General features: G+C 38.2%; 1 protein-coding gene, 1 long non-coding RNA gene and 2 pseudogenes across 2 annotated transcripts in view; 2 read left to right on the top strand and 2 right to left on the bottom strand.

The window, feature by feature from the left end:
• The window catches only part of LOC146401763 (uncharacterized), a 909931-nt gene that overhangs the window by 721471 nt on the left and 165311 nt on the right, over positions 1-23149 (top strand). The window lies entirely within an intron of this gene.
• Positions 4939-5882, top strand: LOC100155125 (olfactory receptor 4K14-like; annotated as a pseudogene).
• LOC100156337 (olfactory receptor 11H12-like) lies at positions 10515-11436 on the bottom strand (annotated as a pseudogene).
• LOC100738322 (olfactory receptor 11H4-like) lies at positions 19954-20712 on the bottom strand. The gene has a single exon (XM_013978260.2). The coding sequence runs from the start codon at positions 20710-20712 to the stop codon at positions 19954-19956; it is 759 nt and encodes a 252-aa protein (XP_013833714.2).

The following is a 23149-nucleotide window of genomic DNA, read 5'->3' as shown; positions in this document are numbered from 1 at the left end:
GAAAATAGTAGTTTTGTGTTTTCACTAAATCTTTTATTTAAACAGAAGTTTTCAAAAAAAAAAAAAACACACAAAAAACAAAAAACAACCAACCAAACAAAAACCTAGGTATGGGACTTTATTTTTTGAAGTATTTTTTTCCACAAAATTTTGGTAATGATTTTCTTTATATGCTATTTTAAAGTAAAAAATTTCTCCAAGCTGAGAGAAGTCAAATGCTTTCTGTTGCCATAAGTAAACTTCCTTCATCCTACATTCTTATAGAAAAGATGCCAGGGACCTGAGTTATCTGAAAAATTTTGTGTGTAGTAATATGCAACGATATGAGTCCTAAAAGTTGTGAGAGCTCATATTTTGGGCACAAACACAAAATTTTAAAAAGGATTTTTTTCCCATCTATTCTCCACACTAGTGATTTGAGAGGTTTTTAATAATGATTTAGTGGAAGCTTGTTTGTGCTTCTTTTAGTTATATGAATCCTTTTAAAACTGCTCAAGTTCAGGAGAATTTATGAATCAACATAAAACAATTATGAAATGCAAGGAGATTAGCATAGAGGTGTCTCTGCTGTGCTAGAAAAATAGAGCTTTCATGGTTTTGATATTAACCAAATCTCTAAGGATTTGTTTAATAAATCTTCTCCTTCCATCTCCAGCTGGATAAAGACATTATTGCAACACAAAAATTAAGATTGCCCTTCTTTTATCACAGGTTCTCCTGGGACTTGGCCTTTGTAGCCTTAGGAATGTCCAAGCGGTTCCAAGCCAATGGTTTTTTAAAAAGTTAAACTATTGCACATTCCCTGAGGAATCAGTAAAGAGCAGTAACAACTTTTCTGGGGCAACTTTTCTCTTGCCCAACTGAAATATGGATTCCAAGAGGTTTCCAGAAGACACAGTTTGAGGAGCATTAGCAGACAACTTATCACCAAAAGTTGTCATATGAAGTTTAGGAGTATTTTAAATATACTGAATATATTGAATATATATGTGACTAAATTTCAAATATAGTCACATAGATTATAGGATATAGAAGTGCTGTGTAGAGAGGTCATTGAGGCAAATGTTGAGGTATAGATAGTGTAGGACCTTGATGATAAAAACTTGGAGAATTAGAAATAAGATTTATAAAGGCAGCATGGTAGAATTCTTTAGATTTGAGAGAAAAGAGCAAGAAGTCTCAGTATTTGAGTTGACTGACTGAAACACTTCAGATGAACATGTGATGGCCCAGCTGATGTCATTAAATAGTGTCCCTTTCATTTTTATGTGTTTGGAATCTACATATTATGAGTAAGACACCCAGGTGGGAATGCATGCTCATATCACATAGTGTAACATGATTTGAGGACATCAGGAATCTATGCCTTGGAACACTGTTCCGTGAACCACAGACTCACAAGTACGTGTGTAGCTGCTTTATATGTGTTTTTCTTGTCTCCCTGTTCTGATTCCCAGAATATGCAAAAGTTATCACTCTTGACAAAGAGGTTCCCAAGAGATGTCCAGGGTGAGTTATTTTTGTGATTCTTGTTCTGGCCAAAACTGAGAAGAGGAAAATTTTACCCGAGGGATTCCTTCCCGTGATGAATAAATGTCAGGCTGAGGGAATGTTCTTCCAGACACTCCCTCCACCCAACAATGGATATTATCTCAAGCATATATCAGAAGAGAAGGGTAGAAAAGTAATCTGGTCTTAGACAAATTTGTGTATAGTAAGTTATCTCATATTCTCGGTGACTCTCTAAATAATTTTAAAATATTTCTATACATATGTTTGTTTCATGCATGCCCACTATGTTTGGAGTTGAGTACGGCTTGTTCAGCTTCTGACCTTTAAAGAGATAAATCATGAGTTTTCTGCTCCTATTCCTACTGGAATTTCTATGGTCTCTAACAACAGTGTACATACCACCATAATGCTGTGCCTCAGAGATGCTCTAAGTTTGCTTTGGGAGGTCACAGCTCTTTGACAGCTAGCTGATTATTAGAAATGGCCAGCTATCCTGGCTTAATGGTTCTTCCCATTTAAGAAGATAAAGTATGTTATTATCAGAAAGAGTTATGAACACTAAGATAACTTTTAGCATAGACATAAAAGTAAAAAAATTATATATCCAGTGGCAGTGATATAAAACTCAGTTATTATAAGATTAATAGGATTAAAGCTAATTAACCTGAGAAAAAAGGAAGGCAGCTTTAGGTAGTGGAAGGAACTTGGATATCTCTCTGCATAATTCATCTGGTGTCTATCTCAGGCAATCTATTAAATTCTCTGAGTTTATACTTGTAAATTATAAATGTTGATAATCTCACAGTTTTAGGATTCTATATTAAAAAATTAATGGAAGGACATTGCATCTAGAACAGGAAGAAAAATGCATTACTATATTTTAATATCCCAAGAAGAGTGACTCGACTCATTTCCTTTCCTTAAGTTTTCAAGTTTACTAATCCCAAAGTTATCTCTACCTGCTTTCGTGAAAATTTACCCTGAGTTACAGAGTTCCAAAGGTACTTTGAGAGAATGTTATTGCCTCCTGTCAGTCTTCTTAAAATATTAATCCCCTTGTGAATAAAAGTAGAAGTGAAAGGTGAAAAAGTTGTTAAGCTCATGGAAAGCAAGAAGCAAGTTTGACAGCTTATTAATTTGGAGAGAATGTAAGGAGTAGGTATTTTAAAGGAAAGTGATTCTGTGTCTTTTACCTCAGAAGGTAGTTGGCTATTTTCTAAGATTGTAACCAGTAAGCTTTGAAGTCTTTAGTGCTTTAAGCTGCATTTTAATGAATAGAGAGGAAGTTAACTCAGAAGTTAACTGAGTACTAGAAAACTGTTAAGTGCTTTATGCACATTTTCTGACTTGATAGCAAATCTATTAGATTGAGTGTTCTTTTTTTACAGATGAGGAAACGGAAACAAAAATAAATTTAGCTCAAGGTCACAGGGTCAACAAGTAATGCGTCCAGACCTGATCTGACTAATTTAAAAGTCCATGGTTATTTTGCTATGATCCCGCGTGTTGGATTAAATTAATAAAGTAATACTTAGTCTACCAATGTTATGATATAGCAACAATTTCAAAACTGATGAAAGACTATGATTTTTTTATTGGTAAATTGTTCCCTAGCAATGTACAAATTCCTCTCTCCAACACAGTTGAAATTCTGCTTTTGCTATTAGCTATTTTCTATGTCCCTTATTCCAATAGATACAAAAGTAATTATTATTAATATTATTTTATTATTTTGCCTGCACCCACAGTATATGGAAGTTCTGGGGCGAGATGTCAAATCTGCACCTCCACAGTGACCTGAGACACTGCAGAAGGTCCTTAACCTGTTGTGCCACAGCAGGAACTCCACAAAACTAAGTATTAAAAACTAATTCTGGGAATATTTATCTTGACATAATTTCAAGGTAAATATCAAACTGTTCATGTTTATCGGGGGCATAAGTCTACTGGGTATAATATCAGAATATTTTCTTAGAAATTAAAAATATCTCTTGTGGAGAATATGTTTATTTGTAAGTTGTGAGACTGTTACTACATGTTCCCCTGTTCATAGCTAATGTGTAATTCCCAAAATTTCTTTAAGAAATTCTTCTTTCTTTCCATGCTTGATCTGTTTTTCTGAGTTCTCTGTATAAGGGGAGGGGAAGCTAGTGCTCATGAGGAGGTAACGGTTTTCATTGTTCACCTGCTTTCCTTGGCACCATCCTTGCAATTTCAAAGCATAAAGGAAGATGCAAGACCCCAAGTACAACAAATCCAAGGGAAGTCAATAAAGGGGAAGAGAGATATGTAATTATCTTTCTACCATTCAGCTTGAGAGGAATTCTTAATTTACTTAAGGATGACTATAAGCAATACCATAATTCTATTTAGAAATGAGTAACTGGTGATCTCTGAAGTTTTCACTTCATGTTCAGTCAGTACTAACAGTCAAGTACATACTTTGCTTACTTATATGTCTGTTGTTTTCTCTAGTCTTAGAAAAGACATATTTTTTTAACTTTATGGTGGTATTTCAAAGAATCCAGTGATATAATTGAAGGTAAATATTTTCTATTGATAAACTTGAGTTATGAGGAGCTTCCATTCAGCATTCATCAAGTCAGAACCTGAGTCTGAGTTACCTTTCACTTTGGTTAATTCCTTCCTCACATAAATCTCCACTGAAATTTTTTTTCTAGTAGATTTAGTTTACTAAATTAATTCCATTTAATTTTGATCCTAACCAAAGATAAATTATGTGTCTGATTTTGCATTTGTATTATCGTGCCATGGTATTTATTATATGCCTTCTATGTAGCTTCTCTCCTAAAGGTTGTTCCAACAAATATTTTAGAATAATAAGCTAAAGTTTTAATTTTATGATGTCTTATAGAAGAGGTTCAAATGAAGCTTTAAGGAATCATTATGCGTAATTCAGAGAAACCGTAATTTTGTGCCATGTCATTTGTTCTGGATTTCAATATCTGTTCACCATCATCTTCCTAAGTAGATGACTTAAATTTTAGTTATTAAGTTAAAATTGTTGTTGGTAGTGCCCTACCCAGATTCTTTTCACTGCAGTACTGGAATGGAGCTAGTTTCTAGGTGACATGGCAATCTTTTCTTGGTATTTCATATTGCTGTTCACGTTTCTCACTTCCTCCTTGTGAGAATACCCTCTTAATTAATCATCCATAAAAATCATATCTTGGAAAGGCAATTTTAGGCATGTTGACTTCTCATGTAGGCATAATACCATAAGCATCTTGCCAAGATTTGTCTTCTCAAATATAATTTTCACTTTCAGATATTGATGCTAAATTTCATGAAGTTTAAATTTCAATGAGATAGAATTTCAGCTGAATACTAAAAATTAAGTACCGTTTCCCATCTTACTAACTAACAATTTATCCTTCTCTTGAGGATATTTTAGAGGACATACTGAAGAAAATGGATACAGGAAATCTGTCTGTAGTGTCAGAATTTGTGCTTCTGGGACTTTGCCAGTCGTGGGCTATGCAGGTCCTACTCTTACTGATATTTTTTATGCTTTACCTGATCATTGTATCTGGAAATATCACCATCATGATCTTAATCATCATTGACACCCATCTGCATTCCCCCATGTATTTCTTGTTGGCCAACTTGTCCTTTGTTGATATGTGGCTTTCTTCAGTTACCACTCCTAAGATGATTACAGACTTGGTCAGGAGAACAAGACTATTTCCTTTGGAGATTGCGTGTGTCAGATCCTCTTTGTGCATTTTGTTGGAGGTGGTGAGATGATGCTATTAGTAGTAATGGCGTATGACTGCTATGTGGCCATCTGCAAGCCACTCCACTATTCAATCATTATGAACTTGCAAAAGTGCCTTGGGCTTGTGGCGATTTCCTGGACCATTGGCTTTGTGCATGCCTTGAGTCAAATGGTCATGATTAGGCAATTGCCTTTTTGTGACCCCAGGGAAATGGACAGCTTCTTCTGTGATATACTGCTGGTCATCAAGCTTGCCTGCATAGATTCCTGTAGCTTGGGGATATTAATGAATGCTGACAGTGGGGTTCTGGCCATGACCTGCTTCATACTGTTGCTGATATCTTACATATACATTCTTTTTACTGTTCGCCAAGGCTCTAAAACCGGTGCATCTAGGGCACTCTCTACCTGCACTGCACATATCACAGTGGTGGTGTTCTTCTTTGGGCCCTGCATCTTCATCTATGTGTGGCCACTCAGCATCACGTTGGTGGACAAATTTCTTGCTGTGTTTTACTCTGTTATTACACCTCTCCTAAATCCAGCCATTTATACCCTAAGAAATAAAGAGATAAAAAATGCTATGAAGAGATTCAGAAGCTACTACTTGCATTCCAAGGAAAATATTTAATGCCTAGAAGCCTCACTGTAAGCACTTCAAATTGACAATATATTGACCATATAAAATAGGGCAAATATTCTAAACACTTAGTTTATAACTACATGTTATGACTGTCTCCAGGTGTAGGAATAAGGCTAATATTATTTCAAGGAATTTCAACATTTTAAAAATTTAATTACTTTATTTTTTCTTTTCATGGCTGTACCTGTGGCATATGGGAGTTGCCCAGGCTAGGATTCAAATTTGAACTACAGCTGCAGCTTATGCCACAGCCACAGGAATGCCAGATCCAAGCTGCATCTGTGACCTACACCACAGCTTGAAGCAATCTTGTATCCTAAACCTACTGAGCATGGCCAGGGATCAAACCTGCATCCTCATGATTGCAACATTGGGTCTTTAACTCACTGAGCAACAATGAGAACTCCATTTATTAATAAACTATTAAAATATGTAATATTTACCTAAAATCCACACACTAATAATCCTTTGTGAGGCGATTGTCTAATCAGTCTTTCTATGCCTTTAACTATGTTCAATGAGATGCTGACCATTTAACCAAGTCATACATACTTCCTGATGGATAACATCTTAATAAACTTCTCTTGAATTTTCTCCTAACTCCATTTGGAAAATGTTTCTGTGACACTGGCTTCTTTCCTCAAATCAGTCACTTTGTACAGAAGCCCATTTAGTAATTACTGGGAGTGGCTAGAAACAGAGGTTAACATGCACAGAACTCGTTTGTCTACCTGATTACTAACGTTTCCTCTGTAGTGGATGCCTTTTGGTGAGCATTCATACAGGACATATATGTTTGCATAAACTTTGCCCATTCTGAAACCTCTGTTACCAGAATTTCCCTCCAGGAATTCTTTGCCAACATCCTTCCAATTCTGTTCATTCTAGGCCCTGATATCCAACCAAATGATTGGTAGTTCTTCATGAGTTGATAGATGGCCATGCCTCTATTGATAGATAGCCAAACAAAATGGACGACCAAATGCACAGCTTGTGCTTCTTCCCAATGGGAAAATTTCTCCTCGTCACTATTTGGCAGGACTGTAATCATAATACTAATCAAAACTGGCTAATATTTAACCATAATATTTCACGAATTTGGGGCTGTAAAGCTGCAGACTTTCACTTTTAGTTGCTGCTAACATATGCCAAACCAACTGTATGTTTAGGTCCAAATAAAAGTCTTAGGTCACAGCTCCCACTCAGATTTGATTCCTGTCCTAGGAATTTCCCTATGCCAAGGGAGCAGCTGAAAAAGAAAAAATAAAATAAAAAATAAACATAATCAAACTCTAGCAAAATCAGCGAAAGTTTAACAAAATAATGAGACAACTTGAAGTATATTCACATTATATAGGACTCAAAAATTTATAGGAGTTCTTATTGTGGCTCAGCAGGTTAAGAACTCAACTAGTATCCATGAGGAAGCAGGTTTGATCCCTGGCCTAGCTTGGTGGGTTAGGATCCAGTGTTTGCTGCAAGCAGATGCAGCTCAGATCTGTTGTGGCTGTTGTGGCATAGTCTGGAAGCTGCAGCTCTGATTTGACACCTAGCTCTGGAATTGTTTTATGTCAGAGGTGCCATCCTAAAAAGAAAAAGAAAAAAAAAAAGAATGTTTTAAGGATTAATGGTAGTTCCCTTTGCCCAGTGGGTTAAGGATTCAGCATTGTTACTGCAGTTGCCTGGGTGACTGCTGTGCTGTGGGTTCAGTCACTGGCCTAAGAACTGTTACATGCAGTGGATGTAGCCAAGGAGAGAGAGAGGGAGGGTAAGAGGGAATATTTTAAGGATTATTAAGTGGAAGAGAAATTCAGCTTTTACAGATGTGCATAAAATATTGGACCCAAAACCATGGGAAGGAAAGTTCAAAGAGTGTAACTTCCTATGGGGAAGTACCTCTGGTGCCTTCTGGTCTGTGGTATGTTCCTATATAAACTTCCAGCCTGTGGAAAGGCTAGCCTTTCTCACTATGATTCTGTGTGCTCCCATTATCCTAAAGGACTTTCAGCCTCCTGAACATCCTGTGCTCTTTCACCCCAGGTTTTTGCTCATTCCATATCTCTTGTCAGGAACTTGCTTCCACTGACTCCTTATCTCCCTACCATCTTTCTGGTGATCTTTTTAGTTTTAACCCTGTGCTACTTTCCCTGAAAACCCAGAATAAGTGGCCTCTTCACCCCTTCTGTGTGAGCCCACAGCATTTATGCTTCTCTATCACAGCATTTTTCTCATTACATGGAAATTCTTTGCCTGTTTCCATGTAAGCTCCATGAGGACAGATTCTGAATATATGACAGAGCTCAGTGCCTGGCACCTATGAAAGGCTCCACCCATACTTTTTGAATATGTGATATTAGGACTTCAGAGTTGGGTTTTAAAATCTCACTACTTTCCCTTCCTCTGGAGACTCTGGACTAATGGAATTATCTACACAAAAAACAGCAGATATGTGGGAACAGAAGTGTCATTAAAAAAATACCTAGGTTGGAGTTCCCATGGTGGCACAGTGGTTAACGAATCTGACTAGGATCCATGAGGTTGCAGGTTCGATCCCTGGGCTCGCTCAGTGGGTTAAGGATCTGGCATTGCTGTGAGCTATGGTGTAGGGCACAGACACGGCTTGGATCCCACATTGCTGTGGCTGTGGAGTAGGCCAGTGGCTACAGCTCTGATTAGACCCCTAGCCTGGGAACCTCCACATGCTGCAGGAGCATCCCTGGAAAAGGCAAAAAGACAAAAAAGAAAAAGAAAAAAAATACCTAGGTTGTACTCATTGAAGACAGTGGTTCAGGTTTAGGTCAGAAGGATATTTTAAAATTCTCCCTTAAATCGAAGATGGCTGGGTCTTTGTTTCCAATCTGATGTTTACAAACATATCCAGGTGCAGATCCACAGAAGTTGCAATAGAGGTGTGAGTGTTTTGTGCCAAACCAGTCTAATTTAGATGGACTCTCTCTGACAATTGTTCCCAAAATTTTGTTTCCCGGAGTAGGCAGGCTAGAAACTCCTCCAACGAGAGGGTGGTTTATAGAGATTTGTTACTATTCTGATATAGTACACATTTTATATATGTCTGTATACATTCAAATGGGCAATTCTCAGAAGTTCTAGTGGAATCAGATCCTCATTGATTATAGTAACTTCTCATTCCTCATTCTTGCTCCCTGTCCAAAAAACGATCTGCACCCAAGTCTTTGCCTCAGGTTCTCCTTGTGGGACAACCCAAAGCAAGACACCCTCCTTGAATTGTGTTAGAAAGAAACAATTGTCAACCACTAGTTACAAAAGGATTTATTATCTGACAGTTAAATTCACTCACTTTCATAGTAGAGTGATCAGTATTTCAAATTATTCATTCAGTGTCCCAACTGGAAGTTTATATATCTGAAGACTGTAAAATATTAATGTCATGATAGGTTAAAGGCAGGCTTTATATTTGAAGTGGGAGAAGAGCAATTGTGAAAAGAATGTGTGAAATAAGACCATTTGAAGCTTCAACAATGGATGGGTTCTTAGTCACCGCTTTAGAAAAATATATGTATGTAAATTGAGGACCTGAAAATTGAACTATTCATGCTTGTGTACATCTTGGAAAGTCTTTGGGTATCCTCGGGGGTAGGTAAGACCTAGCTTTAAAGATTAGTTGTCTAGAATACCCCAGAGACAGACAGACACACGCACATACACACACACACAGACACACACACCCCCCAAGCCCAAACTAAACACATGGTATTTGGGGTATACATGGAAGAAACATAATCTCTATGTCTCAAGGAAAGTCGAGAAGGAGATCTGTTGTAAAAGGACTTCATCAAAAGTTATAGGAGGTGACTTTTATGGGCCATCTGAGATTTCTTTTGATTCTGATGAAGAACATGAGAACAAAGAATTGATCAACATTCATGCTCAATTAACATTTATTTCATGCTTTCTATGTACTAGAGATGTTTTAGGAACTTTTGTATCCACAATCTCATGAAAACATCACACATCACACTAATGGTTCTCTTGGGGTGGGAATGACCATTCCAAGTTGAAATTTAGTTCAAATTGAACCACCTGTCAAATTCATATTTATTAATGAAAGAATCGAGTTCCTAACTAGAACTTCTGATTTAAAGTTCCATATCCTTTAACAATATCACAGTAAGACTGAAAAAGAACTCTAGCTAGAAGTTAAACAGAAATATAAGGCTTCTCCCTCCCCAGCCACAAAATGCATATGTCTAATATGATGTCGACTGAAGTTTTCCCTGACACTAATCCCTACTGCCCACAACTCCAGGCAGAATTAGCTGCTTTTTTTTCTTTGTGTTTCATATATTGTACATATATTGGTTAGAACGTTTTTTGCATTTTATGGTAATTATTTTCTCATCTGTCTCTCTACATCATTAGAGTGTTTTCTGAGGGAAGAGACTGTGTCTGCTTTATCTTCATAATTATCTTCACAATCTAGTGCCAAGCACAGTGCCTTAACACAGAGGAGGCATTCAGTTACTATTTACTGAGTGGATAATTATACAAATGAGTGAAAGTAAAAGGATGGCCATTTTACCCATATTCTCCTAAACTGGACTATTCTACATTCCTCCTGGGCCTGCTGCCAAAGAAAGTTTAGACTTCCAGAACTTTCCAGAGAGCATTTTTCATATCCTTATTCTTGAGGGTTGAAAAGTGGAGTCACCATTGCATAGAATAGGGTCATAATCTTTGGCATCAAGGTGGAGTGGCTGGATCCAGGGCTCACATGCATCACCACGATGGTCCCATAGAATAGCAGCACCACAGCCAAATGGGACCCACAGGTGGAAAAGGCTTTATGTCGACTGGATGCTGAGGGCAACCGAAGCACAGCAAGTAGGACCAGGGTGTAGGAGATGAGGATGAAAAGGAAGCTGAGCAGGATGATGAGGGAGCTTAGGGTATAGCTGGTAAGCTTGGACATGGGGGCAGGAGCACACGAAAGGGTCAGCAATGGGCCTGAGTCACACACAAAGTGGTCAATTACATTGGGGCCACAGAAAGGCAGTTGGGAGATAAGAATAACAGGCACCAGATACCAGAGAAAGCCACACACCCAACAAGTAATCACGAGGTTGAAACAACATTGTCCAGTCATAACTGTGGCATAATGCATAGGATGAGAGATGGCAAAGTATCAATCAAATGACATTGCTGAGAGAAAGAAGCACTCAGTGGAGCCCATGGAAAAGAAAAAATATGATTGAAGGAAGCACCCAGTGAAAGAGATGGCCTTGGTGTTTGAGAAGAAGTTAAGCAGTGTGTTGGGAACAGTGGAGTTGACGTACCAGATCTCCAGGAATGCAAAATTCCCCAAAAGGAAGTACATGGGGATGTGGAGCTGCTGGTCCTAACACACAGCACAGATAATGGCTCCATTTCCCATGAGAGTCAGGAGGTAGACGATGCAGAAGAACATAAACAGGATGACTTGAATCTCCCTGCTGCAGGGAAAACCCAGAAGGATGAATTCATGCACTTATTCAGAATAGAATCCTGATCTGGAGATGTTCATTTAGTCCATAAGCTGTGCTGCAATGAAACATAATTATGAAGCCAAATCCAAGCAACTCAGCATAACATATAAGGACCTTCATGATCTGATCTTTATCTACTTATTTAACCTCATCAGTTTCCTTGTATTCTCTTGAGTCTTGTGTCCCAGTAATAAAAGAATAGTTGCACTTCTACCAAATGTCATGATGTTCTCCCCACCTAAGGTATCTATTTCTCCTTCCTTCCTTCCTTCCTTCCTTCCTTCCTTCCTTCCTTCCTTCCTTCCTTCCTTCCCTCCCTCCCTCCCTCCCTCCCTCTCTCCCTCTTCCCCTATCTTCCCATCCCTTCTGGGTCCTTTCCTTTCTCTTTCTCCATCTTTTTGCCTATTTGTTTACTAATTTACTTCTTTTTGTTTGCATAACTTGTACATGCAACTTACACTCTTCACTTCAAGGTCCAGTGGAATGGTTCTTTACTTGCATGAGGTGGTGGTGAAGGCAGATGAGAGCAAAGGCTTGGCAAAAGAGGAAACGGTGGACCAATATGGTATGAGACTAGAGTAACAAGATGTGCCCATTTGCAGGAGACTATCCCAATTTTAGCACTGGGAGTTTTGTGATTCAGAATACTCCTCAGCCCTAGGGAAACAGGGACAGTTGGTCACCCTGTGTGAGATCCTGAAGCTGACCCTGCTACTTTAAAAACACATATGCACCTGTCCCCTTGGGTCCTACTGAAGTCCTCCTTTGCCTAATTTGTCTGCAGAGAAAAAGGAAAGGTCTTCAGTATGACCCATGAGAGTACTGAGAGGACACATGAAAGTACTGAGAAGATGCTTGGAAACAAAAGCACAACAGCAGGGCAATGCCCAAATGGCTTTCCAGGAATTGCTGGATGTTATGTGCAGCAGTGAGCACTAATCATCAAACAGAGGCCACCACACTCCAGATTCAAAAGCTGTGTGGAATCACATGGCCAAGGTTCTGGGGTGGGTGGATGCAACCCTGATGCTCTCTTTTTTTTTTTTTTCCCACTCAAGACTAAATTACTTAGTAATGCATTATTTTTCGACACAGATTTCCTTTGAGCAATCCTGTTGTCCTATCTTCTTATGGTTCCCTTTTAAGGCAGTTGATTCTTTAATTCAGATGTCTCCAAAGGTATTAGTAGAAGAAAAAGACTCCATGAAGCCCTTTGCAAAAGGAAAATATAGTGGTAGGAAAGAACCAGTGAGACAGAGTGACTTGGTATTTAAGAAGAAATTGGGGTTGGTAATCTGATCTAGATTGAGTTGATGATCTTCCAAAACATTTAATGATCTGGTTTCCAATGATCAATAGAATGAAGAAAAAATAAAACAACCTTGGGAAAAGAAAGACCTGAATAGTTTAACTTAGTTTCCTTACTCATGGAAAAAAGTATTTCACATTTCCTGAAGGGCATGCTGGCATTCATATTAATCACATTAAGTCAGATACTTCCTTCAGAAGAACTGAATTTCTCCCTGGTGGTAGTTACTCTGGTTTGGCCAGATTCTCCCTCTGTGTCTGCTTCATTCAGTTTGCCATGTTATTATGGAATCTCTCTTATCAGATGAAAGCATTACTCTGATTTCCCGAGTCTTGGCTACTCACTAGTTAGACATTATATATGTGTATAAATAAAAACAAAGCACAAAGAGCTAATATTCTTTTAGTTTTAAAAATAATTTGTGAAACATCCCCAAACTGATTTGCTTTTCCTAATTCCTTAACCTGCTTGGACCTCCTAGAGGATGGTAGTTATTTATAATAGCTTTTGTCTTCAGTTATGTGTCTCTCTGAAAACCTGAAAGGATGTAATACAACTCCCAAAATGGATGGAGGAAACAGTACTTTTAATCCTATGTGACAACATCTTCTATGAATTACTAGTCATAAAGCAATAATATTGTTATTTATTTATTTATTTTTATTTTTATTTTTTGTAATTTCTAGGGCTGCACCCACGGCATATGGAGGTTTCCAGGCATGAGGTCTAGTCAGAGCTGTGCCAGAGCCACAGCCAGGCCAGATCTGAGCCGGATCTGCGACTTACACCACAGCTCACGGCAACGCCGGATGCTTAACCCACTGAGTGAGGCCAGGGATCGAATGTGCAACCTCCTTGTTCCTAGTCAGATTCGTTAACCACTGAGCCATGACGGGAGTTCCCTGTTGTTTATTTTGTTAATCACTGCACCCATGGCATGTTGAAGTTCCTGGGCCAGGGACTGACTTCGAATCACAACTGCAACCCAAGCTGAAGCTGCAACAACATGGATCCTTTAACCACTGTGCCCAGCCAGGGATCAAACTTGCCCCTCCACAGCGACCTGAGCCACTGCTGTTGGATTCTCAACCCACTGCACCACAGGTGGTTCTTCCTCTTTTATTTTAGAAAGAGAATATATCGTAACTTATTTAGAGTTGTGAAAAAGCTAGAAAAAGGATTCCTCTTTCAGTTAATGACAAACACCACAGCTTTGCCTGGGAATTGAAGCTATTTAGATTTTATCCCTTAGCTCTTTTATCAAGAATACCACCACCAACAACAAAATTAGGATTAGTTCTTGCGAAAAAAAGGGGTAGGGATATGATGAGATTTCTGCCTACCTGGGAGCTATGCTTTGGAGGAACTGAGTCTTCTCAGCTTCAGTTTCAAAAGTGTGGATTCCCAGGACCTTCACTGGAAAACAAACCCCCTTTTGTACAATGAACTGCAATGACTAACAAGAGTTTCATCAGGGGAGGTGTTTGGAGGATGACATAGATGAGACGTTGGGAGTAGTTACCAGTTTCTTATTTGGAAGAGAGGATTCAAGTACCACCTATATAAACATTTTAATCTAAAAGTGGAGTTCTATTTTAGATTAAAATGGAGAGGACTCTATTTTGGGCCTGTATTTCCAAAGATTTGATTCCTGCATATTTAAAAAATGACTCCTTATCTCAGTAGTCCTTTGGGCAGGCCAGTATCTCAGGCCAATATCTTCCTTTACCTTCTGTGATTAGATGCCTTTGGGAGAGGAACTAGGAAAAATAAGTAGTTATGTGAAATGAGTATGTGGCTGTGTCTACTGAACTAAAAGCTAATTATGAGTTGTTCTTTGCTCTGTAAAACCAAGGTTCCTCAAGGGAAAGGTGATAGCCATATAGCTGATTGCCAGAGAAAGGTAGAAAATAAATAAATAAATAAATAAATAAATAAATAAATAAATATTTCTTTCTCATGAGGAAGAAATAAGGGACAACTTAATGTGAGGGCTTTGTTTCTAGTTCATAAAGTAAATCCACTATAATGTCATCTTTGGTTTTCTTCAGAATCAGTGGTCTAATCTTATTAGCTCTGTATTGGCACAATATGATTATCTTTCTCTTATGATTCTTGGAAATACTCCCAATGTTCTAATATTGTTTGTGTATATGTATTAAAAAAAGGAGTTATGTTTTTTGGTCAGTATAATAGGTGCAATAACCATATTTTAAAAACATCTCCTCTGACATGTTTTTTACATATTTCTTTAAGACTCACCATCTAAATGACCTTTTAGAGAATTCCTAGAGTCAGATACAGTAACACAGAGTGATAGAATCAGTCTATTAATGCCTACTTCTGTGTTGCAGCAAAAGATTGAGTGAAAATATTTGCAATATAAAACATTTATAGGTCATTATAGTGCAATGTGGGGAGCTCTGAGCATAAAGAGTCAGTTTGAGGTAGCAGAACCACAGTGTGTGTATGGTGATTGGGAATGGAAGACACCAGGTAGAGAGAACATGGACCAAGATACATTTCCCTACTTAATAATTTTATCTAGGGTCAGTTCTTTCCCTCTTAATGTCATCCGTGTTAGGCATTTTGGGCTTTTCAAGATAGTATTGCAGAGACACGAGACATGAATTGACTTACTGTACTCACTTGCCAGAAAGTTCTTGGCACAAAGAAGAGAAATACAATTCCAATTCATGGTTTTTGACCTGGAACCAGACCTTATAAGTCCTAACTCGTACCTGGTCGTCTGACTTCATAATGTCCAAGACCTTTTGACATTTGTGCTGCAGTGAAATTTTAGTTATCTGTGAAATATAGGATCAGAGAAAGATGGATGAATGAACTTCACAGATAATTTGAAATCTCTGCAACCATTTCTGTTGCCTCTACCTCCAAAGTATATTTATGAAACCTCAAATGATGAATTGAAATGAACACCTTTTATCTTTCAATTTACTTCAAGTGATACGACAAGATGAGCAGCTGGAGAGAAGAGGAGGAACAAGGAACCTGAGCGATTCTTTCTGTATGAACTAGTAAGGAAGCTAGATCCTTCTTTGTAACCCCCTACCACTTGCTTAGGATTTAAGCCACTTGCTCAGAGAAGAGCACTTTATTTATTTATTTATTTATTTATTTATTTTTGTCTTTTTAGGGCCACACTCGTGGCATATGGAAGTTCCCAGGCTAGGAATTGAATTGGAGCTGTAGCTGCCAGCCTACGCCACAGCCACAGCAACACCAGATCTGAGCCACATCTGCGAACTACACCACAGCTCATGGCAATGCCGGATCCTTATGCACTGAGCGACGCCAGGGATTGAACCCGATTCATGGATACTAGCCAGATTTGTTACCGCTGGGCCACAGTGGAAACACCAGTGAAGAGCACTTCAAAAATTATAATTGCAAGGATTCTTTTTTCTTTAAGTATTTATATTTTAAGGTTAATCTCTAGATCAATCCAAAGGGCAAGAGAGTCTGCTGGTCTACTTCTTTCTCACTTTCTACTTGCTGTTTGTCACTTGCCAACAACGCTAAAAAAATTTAGAACAGCCTACTTTAGTTCCTCGTGCTGAAGGATATTTGTTAATCAAAGCTTCACTGACCTGTATTAGAAAGGAAGTGGTACAAGACTCAGGCTACATTCTAACTGAAGGAAATTTAATGCCCCTTCCAAAATATCCAAGACATTTAAGCACTCTTTTCCCTGAGTTGTATGGTGGGGACTCCGTGATAGCAGAGTGTGATACCCTTAATGAATGTTTTTCACCCCAGCACTCTTCCAGAGTGTGTTGGGAGAAGAGAACTGTGGGCCCTAAGGCATTGTTCCCACAGAACAAAGGAACAAAGAATTAGCAGATTTACAGAACAGCACAATATTTGAGAGCAGTGTCTATGTAGAAGCAGTGATGCATGGATGCAGGCAGACTTTCCTTACCTACCAGATGGTGTTTCTGTTTCTAAGAGGAGAGCAACTCTGGCACAGGCTGTCCTCATTACCCAATTTAAAAGCTCATCCATGGATGGATAGCAGCTTTTGTGGCTCCAGAGACTTGCTACCTTTACTATTCTGAACCAGATGAAATGTATTTTTCATGTCAGTGATTGTTAAGAGTTTATAAGTCTCTCTTGAATAGGAGCCATAGTTCCCCAGTGTGCTCTTTGGGAGGCGCCTAGTTCCCTGTGTGTGTATCCTCTTGCATTCATCTAATGCTATCTATATTTGTTTATATTTCCCCCAGTGATTTAATTAGGGAGACACAGAGGCCAGGAAAAATTTCCTCTTTGTGGTGATAAGTCCTCTAAAGAACTGATCTGAGTGGGAGAAGGGAGGTGGAGAATGGGACACCTTCTATTAATGGAGGGAGGTGTCCACTAATGGGAGGTGGGAGAGGAAGGAAAAAAGGAGAGAAAGAGAAAGAATATATGTAAGAGTGTGTGTGTGTGTGTGAGAGAGAGAGAGAGAGAGAGAGAGAGAGAGAGAGAGAGAGAGAGAGAGAGATCTTTTCTCCAAAGTACATTTGATTCTTTCTTAGTGCCTAACCTTAAGGACTTAAAATAAAAAAAAAAATTTGTCTACACGTAGTTACTTAATTTTGTTACATTTGACATAAGTTAAACTTATTTTTCAGTTTTAAGTACAACTTGAACATGCTTCTTTGACAAAATTGAATTTTCTATAAAAGTGGATTTTTATGTTGTTGATTGACATGATGCAACTTTAGTGAAAATGAAAGTTTAACATTGTACATGGGTCAGAAATGGAAGTGTGATTTCTTTCACTGATACAGGGGAAGGAGAACAAACAAGATGAGGCAAGAGCACAAGTAGAGAATACTACTGAGTTTAGGGGTGAGGCCACATTCACAGAGAAGCCTGTACAAATGTAGTCCCTGTACTAGCAGTATTAACATCACTTGAAAACTTGTTAAAATGCAAGTTTTTAGGCCCCACTCTGACCTAGTGAGTCAGAAACTCTCAGTGTGGGGCCCAGAAATCTGTTTTTAACAAACTTTGCTGTTTCTGTTGCACACTGAAGTTTGACAACCACTGTGTAGATCATTAAAGTCTGGGTTAAGGATGGGAATGTTTGAAATAGCTTCTAAGTTTGGGAGGGATTTCAGTAGGATCAGGAATTAGTTGAGCATGGCTTGTAGAGAGGGTTAAGAATAATATTTATAGGAGTTCCTGCTGTGGTGCAATGGGATCAATGGTGTCTTGAGAGTGCTGGGATGCAAGTTCGATCCCCAACTTGGCACAGTAGGTTAAGGATCTGGCATTGTTGCAGCTGTGGCTTAGGTTGCAACTGTGACTCAGGTCTGATCCCTGGCCTGGGAACTCCACGTGCTGTGGGGAGGCCAAAAAAGAAAAAATTGTAGAGATAATGACACTTTAAGCTGAGTTTTATGTGATGTACCTAGAAAAGCCGGCTTAGATTTAAGCATCTGAGAGGCTTTTGAAAAAGACTGGCATAGGTAGGGAAATGGCAGAGAAGATTTTTCAGGCATTGTGTGAAAGCAAGTGATCTGGGGTAAAAAAAAAGTGGGGGTTACTGGGTGGGAACAGAGTTGAACCTAAAGAGAAGGTTGTGTGGAAATAGAAAACTAGGACACAGAAAATCTAGGTCCTAGCCTGAATGTTTTCATTGGATATAAGAGCTTAGTGAGTTCATTTCTTCAAATGTTAGGTACATACTCACCTTCCTTGTGTTCCCCATAGGGCTGATAGGAGAATGGCATGAGTTAATAGGTATGAAAATATTCTGTAAGTGTCTGTATAATCATGATATAATTAACTGTGATTCAAGAGCTTCAGGATTGGATTCCTAAGTCCATTATCTCTCAAGACTGTCATGAAAACATCATTCTAGAATTACAGTTTCCTTTGGCAGGGGCTAGGAGGGGTTTCCATTGCTCTTGAGCAAACCAGTTCCCTGATTTTCCCCCCGCTCCCAATACATATCCTCAAGAACAGGTTACAGATACAAATTCCTTTCAAAAGAAACAAACAATTTTTATTTTACAACTAGAAATAAGAGTTTTTGAAATGCCCATGCCCCTCTTTAGTCTATTTACAAGGAAACAACTGTGCGGATGACCCTTTGAAAATGTAAATGGGATTATGTTACTCCTCTGCTCAAAAAGGCTTCCCATCTCATACAGAATTTAAAGTTCTTACATGGCTCACGAGGTCCTGCACAATTTGACCCTCTTTATACTCTCTTTGACTTCATCTCTGATGCTTTCCTCCTTAATGTCTCTTCTCCAAGCAAACCAAATTCCTTGCTGTTACTGGAACACAGTCTTGCCTTAGGATCTTATAGAGAACTTTGCTTCTCTCAGCCTGGGATACTCTTTTCCCTCAGCTGTTCACATGGCTCATTCCCTCATCTCCTTCCAGCTTTTGCTTAAATATTTCTTTCTCAGTGTGACCTTACCTGATCATCCTATTTAAAATTTCAGCCTTTTCTCCCACACTTCCTGTCCTCCTCCCCATTTCTCCATATTGCTTATCACTCTCTAACATGCTATATATTTCACTTATTTTTTTATCGTCTGTCCCTCACTAGAAAGTAAAGTCCACATGATGGTGTTTTTTTGACCATTTTGGTCATAGCGTATCTCTAATGCCTAAGGAGGGCTTGGAATAAAGTAGATGCTCAATGAATTTTTGTTGAATGAAAGAATTATTATCTTATCTGATGCTAAAACATTACTTATTTAAACATGAAACTTTCAGTCTGTCCCTCATCTGGAAGATTCTCAACCATTAGAGTCAAGGGGATACGAAACTTTTTCTGTTATTAAATACTTTAGGTATGTATCCATTAGGCACTTAAATTCAATTACTTTTTCACTTTTAAAAAGACTGGAATGTCTTAAGAAATGCCTTGAGTACACCAGTGATGATTCACCCAGAATAACTGCTCTTGTTCCAGCTTCACTTTCATCCCCCAACAGTCAAAACTAACACAGTATGAGAAATAGCAGAAATATAATGCCCTCATATTACTATCTAAGAAGTAATACACATTGAAAATATTATTGTTCTACTTAGAATGGAATCTGAATCAGCCATAGATAGCTCTGCCAGATTACTTGAAGAATAAAACACTGATGGACCCTACTGAAAAATATCTTCTTTAAGGTGTGCATTGGAGAATTATCAGCAGTACATGAAGTCTTTTTTAATTAATCTCTTATGGCTGATCAATGGTTTGCTTGTTCTCAAGTAGGTTAGTTTATGTTCGTTCTATTCTTAGGACTTTCTTCATTGCAGCCTTCATCTCCTTGTTTCTTAAGCTGTAAATCAGGGGGTTTAAGAAAGGAGTCACCACGGAATAGAACAAAGTCATAATCTTTTGAATTTCAGCTGGGTTATCAGCTGTAGGGCTCACATACATTACCAAAAGAGCCCCAAAGAATAAGCACACCACAGTCAGATGTGATCCACAGGTGGAAAAGGCCTTCCGCCGGCCAGTTGCTGAAGGGACTTTTAACACAGTTAACAATAAAAGGGTATAGGAGCCAAGGATGTATAGAAGAGTTAGGATGATAATGAGAGAGCTGAGGACAAAGAGGACAATCTCAGTGACAGGAGCTGGGGCACAGGACAGAGCCATCAGTGGGTCTATGTCACACAGAAAGTGATTGATGATGTTGGGCCCACAGAAAGGCAATTGAGAGAGCTGCACGGTGGAGACGGAGTAACTAAGGAATCCAAACAACCAGCAAAGAGACATCAAGATAGAGCAGCGCTGTTGGGTCATGATGGTTGGGTAGTGCAATGGGTGGCAGATAGCGAGGTATCGATCATATGCCATGATACAGAGGAAATATACCTCAGTTGTACCAAGGGAAGTAAAAAAATATAGCTGGAGGAAACAGCCAACAAAAGAGATGGTTTTTGTCTCTGAGAGGAAATTGATTAGCATAGTGGGTACAGTGGAGGTAATGTACCAGATTTCAAGGAAAGCAAAGTTCCCTAGGAGAATATACATTGGGGTATGGAGCCTTGGGTCCCACCTCACAGCACAAACTATGGTCCCATTGCCCATCATGGTAAATACATAGACCCCAAAGAACAGTGAAAAGAGGAAGCACTGCAACTCTTCGCATCCAGGGAAGCCTAGGAGGACAAACTTAGTCACAGTGCTTGCTGCTGAATTGTTCACGAATCCCAGGGCTGCAGGGAAGACAGAAAACACCAAAATGTAAGTTGTTTTGTTTCTTGAAAAACTTGTAGGAAACCTATGCAAGGTACCTATGCTGGCTGTTTGGCAATTAGTTGGAATAACTCATCATTTACTCCTAGCTCTTACTTAAAAGCCACCAATGAACAATAACAATGATCTCAAATTTCAATATAATCTTTACATTGGATTTTCTTTATCAGTGGGTTGGGTTAAAAAATCCTTTCTTTCCTTTTGGATTTTTGGAAATCAGAAACACTACCCTCTGTGAAAAGCACACAGATTATAGGTTTTTTTGCTGTTGTTGTGGTTTTTTGGGTTTTTTTTGCTCATACCTGCGGCATGAGGAAGTTCCCAGGCCAAGGATGGAACCCTCACCACAGCAGTGACCAGAGCCACAGTAGTGACAATGCTAGATTCTTAACTCCACAAGTGACCAGGGAGCTCCAGGTCTTAGGGTTTGACATTTCCGACTGCAGTCCCACCTGTCCACCTCCAGGAAACTCAGGATCTTAATAAGCTTGAAGAGGTCATTTATCAAAAGTCAAATAGACAAATCAACATAACATCACTTTGGATGTTGCAAAAGATCAATTCTTGCTGAATGCAAACTTTATTTTCTCTTCTTTCATTTTGGTTATACACAAGACATGTAAAAAATTTTCATTAAGCTTTCTCCAAACACAATGATATTTTTAAATATTGTTATTCAGTACAGCATTTCAAATAATCTAAATTGCTACTCTGTTGTTATTTCAGTTAATTAATGCTACAATGTTCAAAATTTACTTTACCAAAATAAAAATAATTTAAAAAATGGAAACATGAAAAATATAGAAACAGAAAAAAATCCTTCTTCGCAGAGTAAACAAATTTTAACTCTCTGGAGAATTGCACTCCTCTCTTCTTTAAAAATTAAAATAAGATTTTTCAAAATATGCTGTTTTATAGCTTGTTTATCATTGAAGTATAGCTAATTTATAATATTGTATTAGTTTCAGGTGTATGGCAGAGTGATTTGTTTTTTTGCATATTATATCCCCTTATAGGTTATTATGAGATATTGCGTGTAATTCCCTGTGCCATACTGTAAACCTTGCTGCTTATCTATTTTATGTATAGTAGTTTGTATGTGTTAATTCCATACTTCTTTTTTTGTTTTGTTTTGTCTTTTTGTTTTTTTAGGGCCGCACCCACAGCATATGGAGGTTCCCAGACTAGTGGTCTAATTGGAGCTGTAGCCTCTGGCCTACACCACAGCCACAGCAGTGGGGATCCGAGCCATTTTTGTGACCTACACCACAGCTAATGGCAATGCAGGATCCTTAACCTGCTGAGTGAGGTCAGGGATGAAACCTGCAACCTCACGGTTCCTAGTCTGATTTGTTTCCGCTGCACCATGATGGGAACTCCTTAATTCCATACTTCTAATTTGTCTCTTCCCTTTTCCCCTTTGGTAGCCATAATTTTATGTCTGTGAGTCTGATTCTATTTTGTATATAGATTCATTTGTATCACTTTTTAGATTGCACATATAGGTGATATGATAGTTCTTTCTCTGCCTTACTTATTTCACTAAGCATAATATTCTCTAGATCCAGTCGCATTGCTGCAAGTGGCAATATTTCATTCTTTTTATAGCTGAGAAATATATGCATTTCATGTGAGAGATACGTATATCTCTCACATCTTCTTCAGCCAATCACATGTTGATGGGCACTTGTATAAACTGATTTTTAACTTAATATATTTCAGTGTTTTTTCTGTGTCGAAAATATTGATGCTGTACATACACATCAACAATTCAGTGGCTGCATTGTTTTCTATGTATTCACTAACTCCCTAGTGATAGGCTTTGATTGTTAAGAGTTTTTTGTATTATAATGGACACTAATTAATATTCTTAAACATATATCTTTATATACTTAACCCATAAAGTGAGGTTGTAATGATTTAAAAAATTAATGATTAGACTAATCAATGTATTGTGTCCTAGTTTTTTACGATGAGGATTTTTAGATATTCTTTTGATATCTATCATTTACTGAAGTAAACAAAGTAAAACCCTTTATATATAAGAAAAATTCCTGCTTTATATTTCCATAGCATGTTATATGTAAAGCATGTGCCATGATAACTAAATCATTTGTAATAACTAAATCATGTGTTTTAGACTGAAAACTTTTATAATTCGTGAGTGATGTTAAATTTATCATTATATTCCCAGTTGACTGAGGTTCTGGTG

This window comes from Sus scrofa, chromosome 7 (assembly GCF_054392235.1).
Source record: "Sus scrofa isolate SSC_HxYL_T2T_F1_AM1 chromosome 7, Sscrofa_HxYL_maternal_Yorkshire_Landrace_v2.0, whole genome shotgun sequence".
Lineage (NCBI taxonomy): Eukaryota > Metazoa > Chordata > Mammalia > Artiodactyla > Suidae > Sus > Sus scrofa.
This window is presented reverse-complemented; position numbering and strand designations above follow the sequence as displayed.